Source organism: Psammomys obesus, unplaced genomic scaffold (assembly GCF_907164565.1).
Source record: "Psammomys obesus unplaced genomic scaffold, mPsaObe1.curated_primary_1811, whole genome shotgun sequence".
Lineage (NCBI taxonomy): Eukaryota > Metazoa > Chordata > Mammalia > Rodentia > Muridae > Psammomys > Psammomys obesus.
Genome location: NW_026596051.1, coordinates 944,385 through 959,503, shown reverse-complemented (window position 1 = coordinate 959,503; position 15,119 = coordinate 944,385). Strand labels below are relative to the sequence as shown.

Genomic DNA, 15,119 nt, shown 5'->3' with positions numbered 1-15,119 from the left:
GGGAGGGAGGGAGGGAAGGAAGGAAGGAAGGAAGGAAGGAAGGAAGGAAGGAAGGAAGGAAGGAGGGAAGGAAGGAAAAAGAATGATAGAAGGAAGGAAGAATACAAAGCTAGGAAGGGAGGCAGCATTTTAAAGACCTTTCTTCATTTTCAAAGTTATGAATATTTTGATTTTAAAACCAGTTAGATTTTTTTTGGTTAAGATAACTGTTTCTAAACAAGTAGTATTAACTTGGTGATTTCATCTGAAAAATTGCAAACAGAGAACAGTTTCAGATTACAACCTAAACCTGAGTTGCTATGGTACTTTTTCAAATTAAAATATCTTCTGTGGCCTCAACCACTCTCAAGTTATCCATAGGAAAGAAATAAAGGAGAGAGGGTAACACTTAAGCCGAGCCATAATTGGAAGTATGTGAAAAATGAAGTGTCAGTTTGGTCAATAAAGGGCAAAGGTCAAGGGAAACTGCAGCCCCAACTCTGTGCAAAATGTGCTCATTAAGACATCCAATCAGAGAGCTCCTTCTCACCTATCCCATTATTCACTGGACAGCTGACTGTTTCAAATGCTTGGGTTTGGGCTGTTATTACTTTTCTTCTTCATGTAAAAAGGCGAGCTGGTATATAAATCCTTGCTCAGTCATCTGGAACACAATGTGGCCCTTCCCCACCTCCCTCCCTGTCTCCTGCCCCCTCTCCTGCAGCTCTGCCCGCTGGCCTCACAGGTTTGAACAACTGCCTTGAAATTCCCTTCAATAATACAGGGAACTGCCTTCTGCCTCGCTGTTGACTTAACTCATACAAAAGCTAGTTATGGAGGGGGTGAGGCCAGTGGGAGGCATCACAACTATTGCTACTGTATGATAGCAGTGCTTTTCAATTATATCCTCTTCAAAGAAACATACTGCTCTCGAGATTTTGTTTTCCATAGGTCCTGTTGTGGACTGGAGTCCTGCCCCCAAAAGAAGTTCACAAGTGGGTTTTAGAGCTCCCAGGAATCATTAAAGTCCTTTCAGGTTCAAATGTTTCTCATCAAATTCCAGTGTCAAAATAATACTTTTTCTTTAGCCTCACAAAAGGGGAAAATCAAATGAGCTTTAAGTGGGAAATGTTCTGCAAGAGGAATATTCTGCCTTGTTTTCTGTGCTTTTATTCTCAATTCAATAAATCTTTGAAGGTGGGAAGTAGTATAGGCTCTTAATACAGAATACAAATTAATCATATCAATCATTGTGCTCTCTTTGTATCTGGCACAGTTATCATTCCTCATAGAATGTAAAGCTAGGTCCTCACTCTTCAGCAAAGCATCACCCCTGCCTATCACTGAGGCCACCACAACCGAGCCCAGCACTGGACCAGTGTACACATAAGAGAAGAATAACATTATTGGTAACAGAAAGAAACCTGACAAGTAGCCTGTTTTCCTACTCCTAAGGCAAATGAAGATACCAAACCACGTGGCAATCAGGACTTTGGGTTCTGAGGTCAGACCAACAGCATCACAACCAACATGTGGCCTTTAGCTTCTCTTTGACAATCTCTTAGGTTCTCTGTTCCTCCATGGCCTGGTCCACATGATGGGAGATTGGGAATTCCTACCCAAGCAATAACCCCTGCGTTCTGTGCTATTATTATATCAGCTACTCAGCCCTCTTGACTTCGGACCAGAAGAAAGGAGACATATCCAAATTCATCATTCTGCCAGTCATGGCTAAAGCTGCTTGTGAGGCAGAATGGCTGCAGCATCCCTGAGCAAGGAGTTTAGATCTTGTGCAAAGAGGCATTAGGTTGGCTAGCCATTCTACTCCAAACTGCTTTCTACAATAGAGATTCACACATGCCAATGGGCACTGCCTACAGCCATATCACACAGGACTGCTGGTAACACCCTGTTCTAATGCCCTTACAAAGCCCAGAGTCTAAAAATCTCACAGTTGAATCAACAGCAACCTTGTAGTACTTCTCCTCTACTTCCCTTTTCTCCTGCAAAATGGGAAGCTAGCAAAGAGCCAAGAGGGATAAAACAAAATTTACTGTAATGTCTTTGGAAATTCTTTGAAGGAAGTTACAGAAGAAACTAAATCAGTGTCACAGCCACAGCAGCACAATCCCCAGAGAAACCACAGACGTAAAGTCCTGCCTTCTAAATGCCAGCTTTAAGGGGCTTCTCTGTAAAAGAATCAATTTCCGGAAAGGGGTCACAAGTGTTAATGTGAAATGAAAGCAATGGACATAGGAAGAGTTGTCATGATAAGTAATTTCAGTGGAGGAAAGGAAACTTGTTATGGTTTAAATATGCAGTGCCCCTTCATGGGTTAAAGGTTTGGCTGTCAGCTGATGGGCGTTTGAAAAGTAAATAGACATGAGGGCTTTAAGCTCATCAATGGATTAATTCATTGACAAATCCATAGTTGGATGGATGGTTTGGAAGTGGGGCTTGGTTGGAGGAAGTAGGTCACATGGCCATGTCCCTGAGAGTGTGTCTTCTCCTGTTTCTCATTGTCTTTCTGCCCTGTGTCTACCATGAAGTGATACACTGCTTTCCCCCAGGCCACACCACTCTCTGCCTCATCAAGCACGTGCTCGGAAGCAATGGAGGTGCACATGAGCATGACTTTTTCACAATTTCAACCCCCCTTGTAGAAGTGAGTCAAAACAGAAATAAATTCTTAAAGTTGTTGTTTCAAGATGTTTTGCCACAGCAACAAAAAAACAACATACACATATCATGGAAATCATGAATTAACGTTAAGTCCCTGAATCATAACATATATACCTTATCTATGTTCTCTCTTGGATGCCTACTCTTAGATTTATTTGTTCTTATAAAAAATTTGTCTTAAAATTATTTCATTGACTATAACAGTTATTAACATGAATAGGATAATGTATTTGAGAATTGCCAAATTGCTGGAGCTCTAAGGAAGAGCTATTGTCAGGAAGCTAAAATTTTCCTGGATGACTTACTTTCTTTGAAGGTTCAAAATCAAGGGACTCATTTGAAATGTACATAGCTGCTTAGTACCTATACCATGCAGAAGACAGGCTATTTAACAGAGGGCCAAAGCCGAAGGGATTTTTTTTTAATCTCTCTGTCTGTCTATCTATCCATCCATCTACCCATTTATTTATTTTGCTCCACAGGTACCCTAATGAAGTGATGAAAAACTAAAAATAAATTCAATTCAAATAATGCAGTGGAGAAAGTTTTGAAATGGGTGCTGCTCTTGTCTGTGAGGAAAACACCTCTTTGGGTATGTTCTTGACAGATTGAGTTATTTCTGTCTATTGGATATGTATGAAGACATATTTATGGATTTATAAATCTTTTTAAGGGGGCTGTTATTTATCCAGTTGACTAAAATGGACTCAAACTGTGTAAATAACTATTTAGGATATGTACTGTGAACCAAATGATGGCACAGTTTCCACTTCCAGACCTGCCAGAAGGGCAGACAGGGAAAGCATGCAAACGCCACTGTACGCAGATAATCCGGGAGCTGCACAAAAGCTCAGCTCCACAGGCCTCAGGGATCAAGAAACAGGTTTAGAAAGGTCCCGGTTAGCATGGAAATGCCCACAAGTTGTTTTAGCAACACTTTGAGGCATCACTCTGCATTCAACAGGAATAACATTCTGTGCCAAATAAAATCCACTAGGAAAGCAAGGAAGACTAAAGTTATGCCTCCTCTTCCTGCAATTACAAGTTAGTGGGGGAGGGTAGCTTCACTATAGAGAGCTCCTGTCTGCTCAGAGTAGGAGCATTTGGCTTTGGCTCTTTGGTGCATGGGTGAGGATGAAGGTGGGATGAGGAGAATCTCACAGGCAGGACATTTGTGGCAGGTGAGTCTGCACTACAAAGGGATCTCTGCACGTCATAAACCTATCTACCCCGTGTTGGCATCCTGAGCTTTGCCTGACACTAGGCTTGTTTTGATTCATTTTCGAACTTTTTAAATTTATTTTTATTTACACATTTCTGTATGTGCCAGCTCATCTGTATGTGTACCACATATGTACGGTACTCAAGGAGGCCAGAAGAGGGTGACAGGTTCCCTGCAACCAGAGCCAGGGGAGGTTAGGAGCTGTTTTATGTGGGTGCTGAGAATGGGACCCAGGCCCTCTGCAAGAGTGGCAATGTTCTTAACCACTTGAGCCATTTCTCCAAACCCAGATTGTTTTCAATTAAGATCACACAAATGAGATCACTTCGATGAAACAGCAGGAGTGGAAAGCTAGTCACATGCGGGGTATGCGGCCCCTGGAGACACATGGTCACCAGCATCTGGGCTTCCAGAGATCACTGGTCCAATGAAAGAAACACTCAAACTCCCATTTTCTGATCACAGCTATGGGGAGGGAGAAGGGCATAGCACTGAATCTTTGTCTTCCAAAAATCCTCCCATCGTGTTGGAGAAAGCTTATGCATTCCAGTCCTAAGCTCCAGTACATTTCCTCAGTCTGCAAGCCTTTATGCCTTGGCTAAACGACCCGCTGATCCTCGGATGATATATATTCTTTAAAGCAAGAAACAAAAGCAAAAATGGAACAAACAAAGCACAAGGCTGTGACCCCATGTAGCAGTTCTGGGCTATAGAAGAAAGAAATTAGATTGCATTTACACCTCTCTGAAAACTCAGAGTGTAAGTGGAATTCTTCAAGCCAGGCCTCAGATGGAAAATGCTGACACTACCTGCACACTCTGAACAGCGATGCTGTAGCGCACACATGCACACACACACACACACACGCGCGCGCACACACACACACACACATGCATGCTTGGAAGAAAAAAAAGCCTCTTGGATTTATGCTGCATCTCATTTTTCAGTAAAAGTCAGAAGTCAGAGGTTACCTTTCTTCTACCTCAGCTCTCAGCTGGCTTACTATTCCAGGCTCCATTTTTACTAGGCTTCTACTTCTGATGAAGTCAGCATTTTTTTTTTGAACAATAAAATGTCTCCAGTGCTTAAAATTATGTTTGCAGAAGTTATTTCTGGGGAAAATACCACACATATGCCTAAATTAAAAAAAAATAAAAAAACACTTCCCTGCTCCTGTTTTTCAGTCAGTCATGCTAAATCCATCGTAGAGTGTGCAGCTCTAATCACTGTGTCCCAGTTAGGTCAGGTGGCCAAATTCCTTTTTTTCTGAATAATACTCCAGTAAAAAAAAAAAAAAAAATGATCACAAAATCAAATTTTAAGGTTGTACCTACTGTGGACTCAGAGGCAACTTTAGCAGAGCAGTCTTTCATAGGCAGATGCAAACTTTAACTTTATTAATTACACACAAAACCTCAGAAGTAAGGCCCTCCTCCTAAACACTCAGAGCTTGAGTCTCCTTGTTGCTGAAGGCCGCTATGATGTTTAAGCTTAATTTCTTACAAGTTAGCATAAAACATGTATGTCTATGAACATCTCTGTGTAGACACAAGTGTAGCTCCAAAGTGCAACACACAGTAAGTACATTCCCTCCTGTGTCTAATCTGGCTTTGCAATGAAGCCAGACCTCAAAGAGAGTCAAATAAGTATAACCAGAAGAAATAGCCTCAGACCCAGTGCAGAGAAATGAGAGGCTGCCAGATCACCTTCTAAGAATCACCCCCAACACACAAACTCTATTTTTGGCAGTGCTGGGATCAAACTGTCAGCCGAGTGCATGCAAGGCAAGCCCTCTACCACTGAGCTAGGTCTCCAGATCTTTTATCTGGACTCTTAGTGGAGGCTTCTTCATGCTCCTTTGAAAAGCCCCAGGAAGTCACAGCATGGCATTAGTGCCATGCTGCTTGTTCACATTTCTCTAACCTTGCTTCAGTTGGTTCATGAAGGTGACCAGGTGACAGACAACTGGAATGGCACTGAAGAATTGGGCCCAGAGACTGAAGGAGATGGACAGATTCTAACATTATATGGGATTTATGTTCTGAGAGAAGCTCTACGGATAATAACTGACTTCCTGACAGTTTCAACCCTTGAACACGAAGCAAGAGGCAAGGGAGAATGAGAACACCTCTCCTACCTTGCTCACTGCTGTTATCCCCACTGTGTGAAGTGTGGCCACCGCTGGAAGGGCCCGGGGTTCCTCCTGAACGAGTGGAAGCCGTGTCATCATGATCTCTATTCCAAGAGGGCTGTGGGGCACAAATCAGAAATCTGAGTGAAAGCCATCTGTTAACAGGGTGTGATCCCATCAGACAATGACAATTCGGGGGAGGCTACAGGGGACAACAAGCCATCATTCCCAGTCTTCTTCAAAACTGGTCCTATAGGCTCAGGGATGCATAGGTATATTCAAATTCTGCCAATTTCAGCTTCCAGGTTATAATATTTAGCCTGTAAGTCATCATATGCCTTATTCACAAGGAAATAAAACCATTTTAGACAAAGGGGGCATTGCTAACACTTGAGTCTGACTGTCCTTTGAACCCTCTGGTGGAGCACTCTTCTACCCTAGAAATGCAAAATGGAGGGAGTGGTCTGTAACACTGTGTTCCCAGAGGCTTCTGCTTCATTGAAGGAGACAAACCTGGTGGGCTTTTCAAGAGCTCACAATCTGACCTGGATCCATAATAGCTAGTGTGTGTCAGCTGTTTGCCTGATGGTACACCGCAAATGGGCCGGGCTCGGAGACAAAAAAGAAATGCTAACAATAGGCTGGCACGGACTGTGTACACTCGGCCCCATGCCGAGCTTTCTTGTACTATTGAACAGAAAACAGATGTTGCTTCTTATCACTGGGTGCATTTGAAAGTAACATTCAGATTGGCTGTAAATTCAATTCTTAGGGAAAACAATCATGGTGGTACTTCTTCCAAATCTCCCTTTATCACCAGAAAAGACTTGAATGAGCTTTTAGTGCTTGCTTTCAAAACCAGCCTCATGAGTCACTGGTCATCCCCTGAAGTAGGAGTGATGAAGACTAGAAAGCTGGCTCTTGGCTGGGAAGTGATGTTTGTCCTCAAGATTATTAGTGGAAAAGTAAGATGATCTTATGTGTAAAATATGTCTACATCATTTCAGGCCTAGACGGTCATGGTTGGTGACGCTGGTGTAGTGAAGTTGATTGACCCTTTCACAAGTGGAATATGCCCAGCGGAATCCCTGTTCTTCCTTTATACCCTGAAAAGCTATACCTATCCCAGAGACAATAAGAAGGGCTGAGAAGATCAAACAATTCACACATCCAGGGCCAAGAAAATGAAGATCCTGTCCACAAGGCCTGCTTGCCCTGGAACCTCAAGGGAGACCCAATGCTCCTCCAATGGACACCTCACTCCACTCTTGGCATGGAGACTGGTGCTACCCCCAAAATGGAATCAAGCCACAGAACACATCACTTGCATGTTTAAAGTCAACCCTTATGCATATTTTCAAAAACAGTGCTAATTGATCTAAGGATCCTGTGATTGAGAGATATGTGAACTGTGAAAGTGTTTTGTGCAGACACACATTTTGAAGCATACCAGAAGAATGCTGTAAGATGTAATCTGGGACACATGCTCAGAATGCAAACAGTTAATGCATAAATTTTCAGTTTGTACAACTGCAGCTCTAAAAGGGGGACTTGTTTATTCAGAGCTCTGCAGAGAGAATGGTACAGCACCCAGGGGACAGACAATGCCAGGCACAAAACCCCGGTGCCTCGACATGTAAAAGGATGTTTTTCTGTGTGCTACAAATCCCACTTGAAAATATAATTAGAAGGAGAAAATGGCAAACTATTGCATTAACTGTAATTGAACAAAAGACCAGCAAGGCATGTGGGAGGCTGCAAGAGCCCGTGGGAGTTTCAGGATGCATGAGATCCTGCGAGAGGCGTCTCCTGGGCACTCTCATTTTCTTTATGTTGTCCCTCACTACTATTGTTGACTGGTGATCTGACTTGTAATTAATAGAAAGGCTAGCAATAACAAGCGAAACTACAGAGCAGCAGCCTAACCTCATCAGAAACACGTCTGTTAATCTGATTAAGAGCAGGACTCTAAAAAGGTGACTTAGAACCAGAGACGCATTCCATGTCATACAGGAAACTGCCCTCCTTTCTGCCACAACAGAACTGATATACTCACTATCTTTTAATGAGCTCCACTGATTTATTCAGTTCTGCTCTGCTCCCTCCCCCACTTTTCTACTGTGCAGGATGTAGATTAATTCAATGCTTAATTGTTTAGTAAATTCAATTTTCCACATTCTATTCTGCATAGCTTTAGCTAAGGTTCTTAAATCTTCAGCGGTGAGCCCTGAGCTCAGTGTTTGTGATCTGTGCCTACCTTTTTCATCACCATTTTTCTTCATCCACCACTTAATTCACCATGAAAAGATTTTCCTTGCTGGAAATTCTGATTCCGCTATGATCTGTGAGGCATTCCGATTCATTGCATTTTCATTGTGTTGGGTCTTAGATGCGGGGCTCCTCTTTTCTCACAGCTATGGCCACATTATACAGGCATTCATGCAAGAAGTGTTGGATTCCACCTCACTTTATCCAAATTTTGTGCAACCTATATGTTTAAATGTGTGTGTTCACCAAAAGTTGGCACCCATATTTTCCACCTAATATCATTCTTCTCAGAGCCTTCCTCTTCCAGAAGGCCTGTGAATACTGAATAAGGCTCTCTGAAATGAAATCTAACTTTTGTGGTTCTTTCTTGAATTAGCATTGTGTATTAGCATTTCAAGAATGGTGTAGTCACATGAAACTGAGCATCAGAAGAAATCCACAGGGTTACCAAAACAGAACAAGAATTGTGCTTACTTCAGTTCGTTAAACAAGATTAAAGTCCAAGTATCAGAAACAGCTCATGAACTTCTCCAGTATAAATATGTAAGAGAGACCTAATCAGAAAGAACTCCCCCAAAAGCCATCTACCCGGGAGTTTCAGTTATAATAACACATGTCTCTGACTATATGCGGTCTTGCCAAACAGCATCATTATTTTAAAATTAAAATATGTGCATGTGATTAAGTACATAAATCTGTGAAGTTGTAAGTTGCTTGGGGCCACTTGAAAAGTAAGGCTGACAGAATAAAATCAACAGTGCATTGAGTACAGCAAATCTTAGTCATGGCTCTAAATTAAGTCTCAATGAAGCTTCTTGTCTTCAGTGGATATAATTTCAGAATGAGTGATAGCTATGTTCTCATCTGGGAGAAAACCATTAAGACAAAGGCCCTAACCCAAAGTCCTATTCCATCTATGGACTATTTTTTTTGGGGGGGGGGAATGTGTCTGTTTTACTAATTCTTGTGTTTATGTGCATACTTTCTAGCCTAATTTTTATGTTTACCTACATACTTTTACTTGTGTATGTTTTTCCTGGGTGGGGGGAGGGTAATGTCTGTAACTGTTCATCAAATTCTCAGGGGAGTTTGTGACTGTGAAAGTATAAGAATCACTAATCTAGGAGATAATTACAGGCCTAGACACAAAGCCAGAGAGAAGATGTCTGAGCTCACTGAGTCTGTACTTGCTGGATGATGCGGTGATACCCTACAAATAGGACTGTGCTAAGTGGAATGAGTCAGCTGAAGGCGGCACTTCGTCACAAAGCTCTACGACAACGTGTAAATGTTATATCTAGACATAAAGTGACTTAACTCCACTCATGTTTTCTTTCCAATTCTAGGGACTCAAAAAGCAGCAATTTAAAATCCTTGAAGCAACAATAGTTTTCATCATTATTTCTTGCTTCAACACTTCCAATATTTGTGGGGGGTTTTGTTGTTCTTGTTTTTGTTTTTGTTTCACTTCTTAAGAATGAAGGAAAAAGCCACATTTGGTTTGTTCTTTCTTCAGAGTTTTAGTTATAGTACTTTTTATTGAAAGAATTTTGCTGGCGTCTGGTAGTGGGCAGCCGTGGCCTCTCCTGACTGTAGGCCATCTCAAGACAAGGACAGTAGCTCACTCTGCCTACACTTCTTTCTTAAGAGCTTGGGACAACCCATGGCTACAGTTTGGCTGGAACAAATGCCGAGAGAACTAGCCAGTATTATTGTGCCTACTTTTCCAGCCCTATCTCTGCAAACCGCTCTTTGGAAATATCTAATTCTTTCCATCTACACCTTAGATCTTGAGATATTTTGAGGCCTCTTCTTACCTTTGACATTTTCCTTGGACAATTCCTTTCACTGGTGTAAAGCGGCTTAACACATACAAAAAGTAAACTCGAATCTATGGGTGTCTTCTTTGCTCTTCTGATTTACATAACAACTATGTGATAAGCCCGCCTTGCAAAAATGTCTACTTCAATCAATAAGTGCAAGGTAAAACTCCTTCTCCCAAAGGCTCAACTCCCTCCCATTGTTTTGTTTGTTTGTTTAAAGACAGGGTCTCCCTGGATGGCCTGGTGCTCATTGTGTAGACCATGATGGCCTGAAGCTTGCAGCAATTCTCCTGCCTCCCCCTCCTGAGAACTAACACTACAGGTATGCAACAGTTTGCTTTACTTGTTCTGCTTTATTCTCCACCCTCGTATGTATCATACCATCCTCCATGGCAAAAATCCAGTAACCACCTGTTCCCACTTCTCTCTCTCTTCCCACGGTTATGAGAGTCAAGATGCTGTGTCCACTTTCACCACTAGATAATTGTCACACATGCTCATCTCCCATGCTTTGAAAGCGCTGAGATTCACTAAAGCTGAAGCTCCATGATAGCAGAGATGGTCCTGTTTTTCTACTATTTAAGCTTTCTCTGATACATCTACACTGTTTCTGGATGAGCTTCTCTCTGGAACACTCAAACCACCTCACCAGTACCTGTCTTTTTTACTACCTCATTGTTTGTGGTAACCTGTTGTGCCCATCTATAATTCTCTACAATGAATACTTCAGAGTATGTCTTATCATCCTTATATCTTCCATCCTACAAAATGTTTTTAGTATAACACATGCAAATGCATTTTAACATATCTTGTGTGTGCTTGTGGGCTTGTGTATGCGTGCACACACAACATGCATGCACATGCGAGCACGCCCATGTGTATGTCTCTGTGTAAGTATCTGCACTTGAGTGCAGGTGCCTATGGGAGTATTAGATGCCCCTGGAGCTGGAGTTACAGGCAATTGTAAGATATACAACATGGGTTCTAGGAACCAAAATCCAGTCCTCTGCAAAAGTAGTACATGATTATAACTTCTGGGCCAGCTCTTCAGCACCACAAACATATTTTTGAGCAAATTAATAGATCAATCAATAGACATGGGATCTTTGTGCTAAAGTATACCTGATATTGTGATTGCTTATGTTAAATTACAAAATAAGCATAAGTACTTGAAAAATTTAAATACAGCTCAAATACATCCATACAAACATACACTGATGTAAAATATATTAACATCTAGTTGTAGAGCCGCACAGGTAGGGAAGGAAGGAAGGATAAGAAAAAGAATACAGAATCAGGCAGACCCTAAAACCTTGCTGTACTACTTACGTGGTTTTAGACAAGTCGCAACTTCTTCAACCTTAACAGCCTTATCTGCAAGAAGGCATTTTAACAGCACCCCCCCCCCCTCATCACCTCAACAATTGTAAGGAAGACAGGTACAAGTAGAAGGTTCAGGAAGGACAAGGAATGGGAGTGAATATGAGCAAAGTATAATGACATACATGCATGAAAATGTCATGATGTAACCTAGCATTTTTTATACTAATTTAAAAAAACACAGAAACCTTTAAAACTGTGCCTCATGCAGATATAGCATAAACACATACACACACTCACATATGCACACATATGAATATATGTTGCAAGCATGCAGCAAGTACTCAGTTAAGTGAGAGCTACTGCAGTTCTAATAGAAAAATTCAGATTGACCCAGACAACCCTGAAGCAGTGACACACAGGTGTGTCCAGGTCACAGGCCTTGTGGGGAGAATACCTGCCATTTGTCTCGGGCTATATGCTGGCCAGGTTGCCCCGACTCATTCCCCTATCCTATCCATCCAGCACAAGCAAGCTAGAATCATCTGGGAAGAGAGAACCTCAGCTGAGAAAATGCTTCCATCAGCTTGGCCTTTAAACAAGTCTATGAGGCATTTTTATAATTAATGACTGATGTGAGAATGCCCAGCCACTGTGGAGAGTGGCACACTTGAGCAGGTGGTCCTGGATTTTATAAGAAACCAAGCTGAGCAAGCCATAAAGCAAGCAAGCCAGCAAGGAGTGTTCCCCCACGGTCTCTGCTTTAGTTCCTGCCTTGAGTTCCTGGCTTGGTTCCCCATGACGATACCCTCTGTATCGTTTATAGTGTGGAATTATAAACACTATAAACTTTTTCCTCCTCCAGGTTGCTTTTGGTCATGATCTTTATCAAAGCTACAGAGACAGAAACTAAGCTAGGCTATCTTCCAGCTGGTAGGTACCCAGAGAATGCAAACTGATCTTATTTTCACTCTGGAATAACATGATTTCCCAGTGATCTGCTTGTTCCCACCCCATCAAGTTTAGTTTGGTATCTAATGTTATAAATCACTTCCTAGCATTCAAAATAATTTGATGTTTCTTCTGGACATATCACTCATATCAGAATGATGTAAAAAAATCCCTGTTTCTAAACCAAAATTCAACTTTTTTTATTGTAAAAACAACAGAAACAAGTTCACCCTCCCAGTCTCACTCAAAAATGGTGGAGAACCAAGTCCCGTGATCTTGAGAGGGGAGAGGTCTTCCAGCAGCTGTGGAGAAGTCAGTGAAATGAGCAGGGTTCAAAATCCAACAGGTACTCACTGCAAGCAGACACGTGTTCTCAAAGCAGCAGGGCTCACTAGCAGAGAATCTCTAATGACCTCTCAAAGGGCAGAGACTTCCAGATCTGGAGAGTCACCGGTCCACACAACGTACATACTCGCTCACATCCCCAAGGCTACACATGCCTACACCTGCACACACACCACACTTAGCCATTATGATAGAGTTTAGTATTGCCGAGTGGTACCATCCCTCCATGGCAGAGCTAATTAACTTCACGTCTCCACCTTTTGCCTCCAAGGGGTCCTTCTTGGATCCTCAGAAGCACACGGTATCAGCCAATGTGATTCCTGACAAACACTTAAACAATGATACCACTGAAGGAAAAGGGCCAGAAAGATGAAAATACAGAGAAACAGGTAGGAAGAAGGAGCTGAGGCCTTCAGCGAGAAACAGGCTTCCATTTACCAATGCAGACTTGACACTGGGGAATGAGGAATGTTGAGATGTTACAAGGAATGGGGTTTTAGTGTTTGATAGACTGGCACTCCTACTGCTGTCCTTAGAGGCCCCATTTGCATCTGCTTCACAGCCAAAACTCACCAGACAATCACTAAATCCATTCAACCACTATTTATTAGACACCTATGCTTTGTAGGGACAAGGGAGGAATATTCTTCTCAAAACATGCTCTTTGAAGTCTACATTATCTCAACCTAAAATATAGATAATTAAGAAAAATTTAAATTTCTTTATAGGTATTTAAAAGATTCCTGGAACTCATTTAAACAAAATTCATTTAACCAAAGGAAGTTTAGCAGGCAGTTTGCTGTGCTTTGTTTTGCCTTGTTTGTTTGTTTCAATGGAGTAAATCTGTCTCTTCCCCCTTTATACTTTTAGTTGTTTTTAAATGTCAGAAGCATTCAAAACTAATACTTTGATATACACAGAGGCTGTGGAGTGAAGGGCCGCCTTAAAATGAAGAGATGGCTTTGCAATTAGGAGCATTGTCTTCTTTCCAGTTAACCTGGGTTTGATTCCCAGCACCCACACAGAAGATTACAGCCATGTATAGCTCCCTTTCCAGGGGATTTGAGGTCCTAATCTTACTCTGCGGGCCTGAATGCATGTGGTGTACAAATAAACATACACACAAAATACCCATGCACATAAGAAACAATAATAAAGCTTAACATATCTGAGCTGTTCTCAGAAATGGCTTAAACATTAAACAGAGCATTTGAGCTTAAACACTGTCAAGTCCACATCTCCTGCTGAAGGATAACAAACTGTGGGAAGCAATTGCTGGTGACAGGAGAAAAAATAATCCCCAGTGGCAGCCCACACATCCCTTGCACAGAAGGCTAGCTTTACTTTATCTTACTTTCCTTCATTTGTGTGTGCGAATGCACATACATATGCCTACTTGTTTGTATGTACAACACACAACTACATTGATCCCAGAGGTCAGAAGAGGGTATTGGAACCCCTGGAGTTGGAGCTAGTGACAGTTGTAAGCAGAGGTGTTGGGAACCAGACTCAGGTCATCTGTAAAGGTGACAAATGCTCTTACCCACCAACTGCAGGCTTTTTAAGAGGGTGTCTCCTGGGCACACACCATCTTACTGTCTTCACCAACTCTCCATACTCGCCTTACTTCCTCTTCTTCCTTTACCTCACCTTCCTCAAATCTGTAGGCCTGCACACGTCTTTGTTTTTTAAGACAAGGTCCTTTGTTGTCTGGGAACTTACTATCAGACTAGTCTTGAGCTCACAGAGTCTCAGTCTCTGAGTCCTGAAGTCAAAGGTCTTTGATACCACACATGGCTATGATCTTATTTTGCCTCTGTTTAATATTGCAATAATACTAGAGGTCCAAGGGTTAATTCTGGAGACTAGACCAGATGGTAAATCTGTGGTAAGACAATGGAAGTCCAGCATCCTTTCTCAGGGTCTGCAGCTATCACCAAACTATCATACTTCCTCTGCTCACCATCTAAGCCGTACTGCATTTGCCACTGTGAACTCTTAGTCTAAGAACATACCTCCTTGGCTTTACAGTGATTCCTTAGGTACAACATCCACTACCTTGGAGTTGGCTGATCTTCACACACGGTACAAGAGGGAAACCTTGATAACTAAGCATATGTGCACATGCATGCGCACGCACACGTTCACCTGTGTGTATGTCATTTGTTAGTGTGTGCATAATGATATGGTGCAGTGGTGAGTAATTCTTGGAAACAAAGACAGTGTCTAGTGAGTTGAGTTCTATATTCAACAGTTGACATATACCACAAATAAGTCCTACAAATGATCATTTTTCCCAACACTGAATCCTCTAACTCTGTGTCATGAGACATGAAGCACTTCTGTGCTTTTTCCTTCCTTCCTTCCTTCCTTCCTTCCTTCCTTCCTTCCTTCCTTC

The 15,119-nt window shown here is 42.0% G+C and overlaps 1 protein-coding gene across 2 annotated transcripts in view; it reads right to left on the bottom strand.

The window, feature by feature from the left end:
- Nucleotides 1-15,119, bottom strand: part of Meis1 (Meis homeobox 1) — a 137,861-nt gene that overhangs the window by 101,563 nt on the left and 21,179 nt on the right. For both annotated transcript variants that reach the window (XM_055624287.1, XM_055624288.1), the window contains exon 7: nucleotides 6,021-6,132. In XM_055624287.1, coding sequence (XP_055480262.1) covers nucleotides 6,021-6,132 — 112 coding nt within the window. The remainder of the gene's footprint in view (nucleotides 1-6,020; nucleotides 6,133-15,119) is intronic.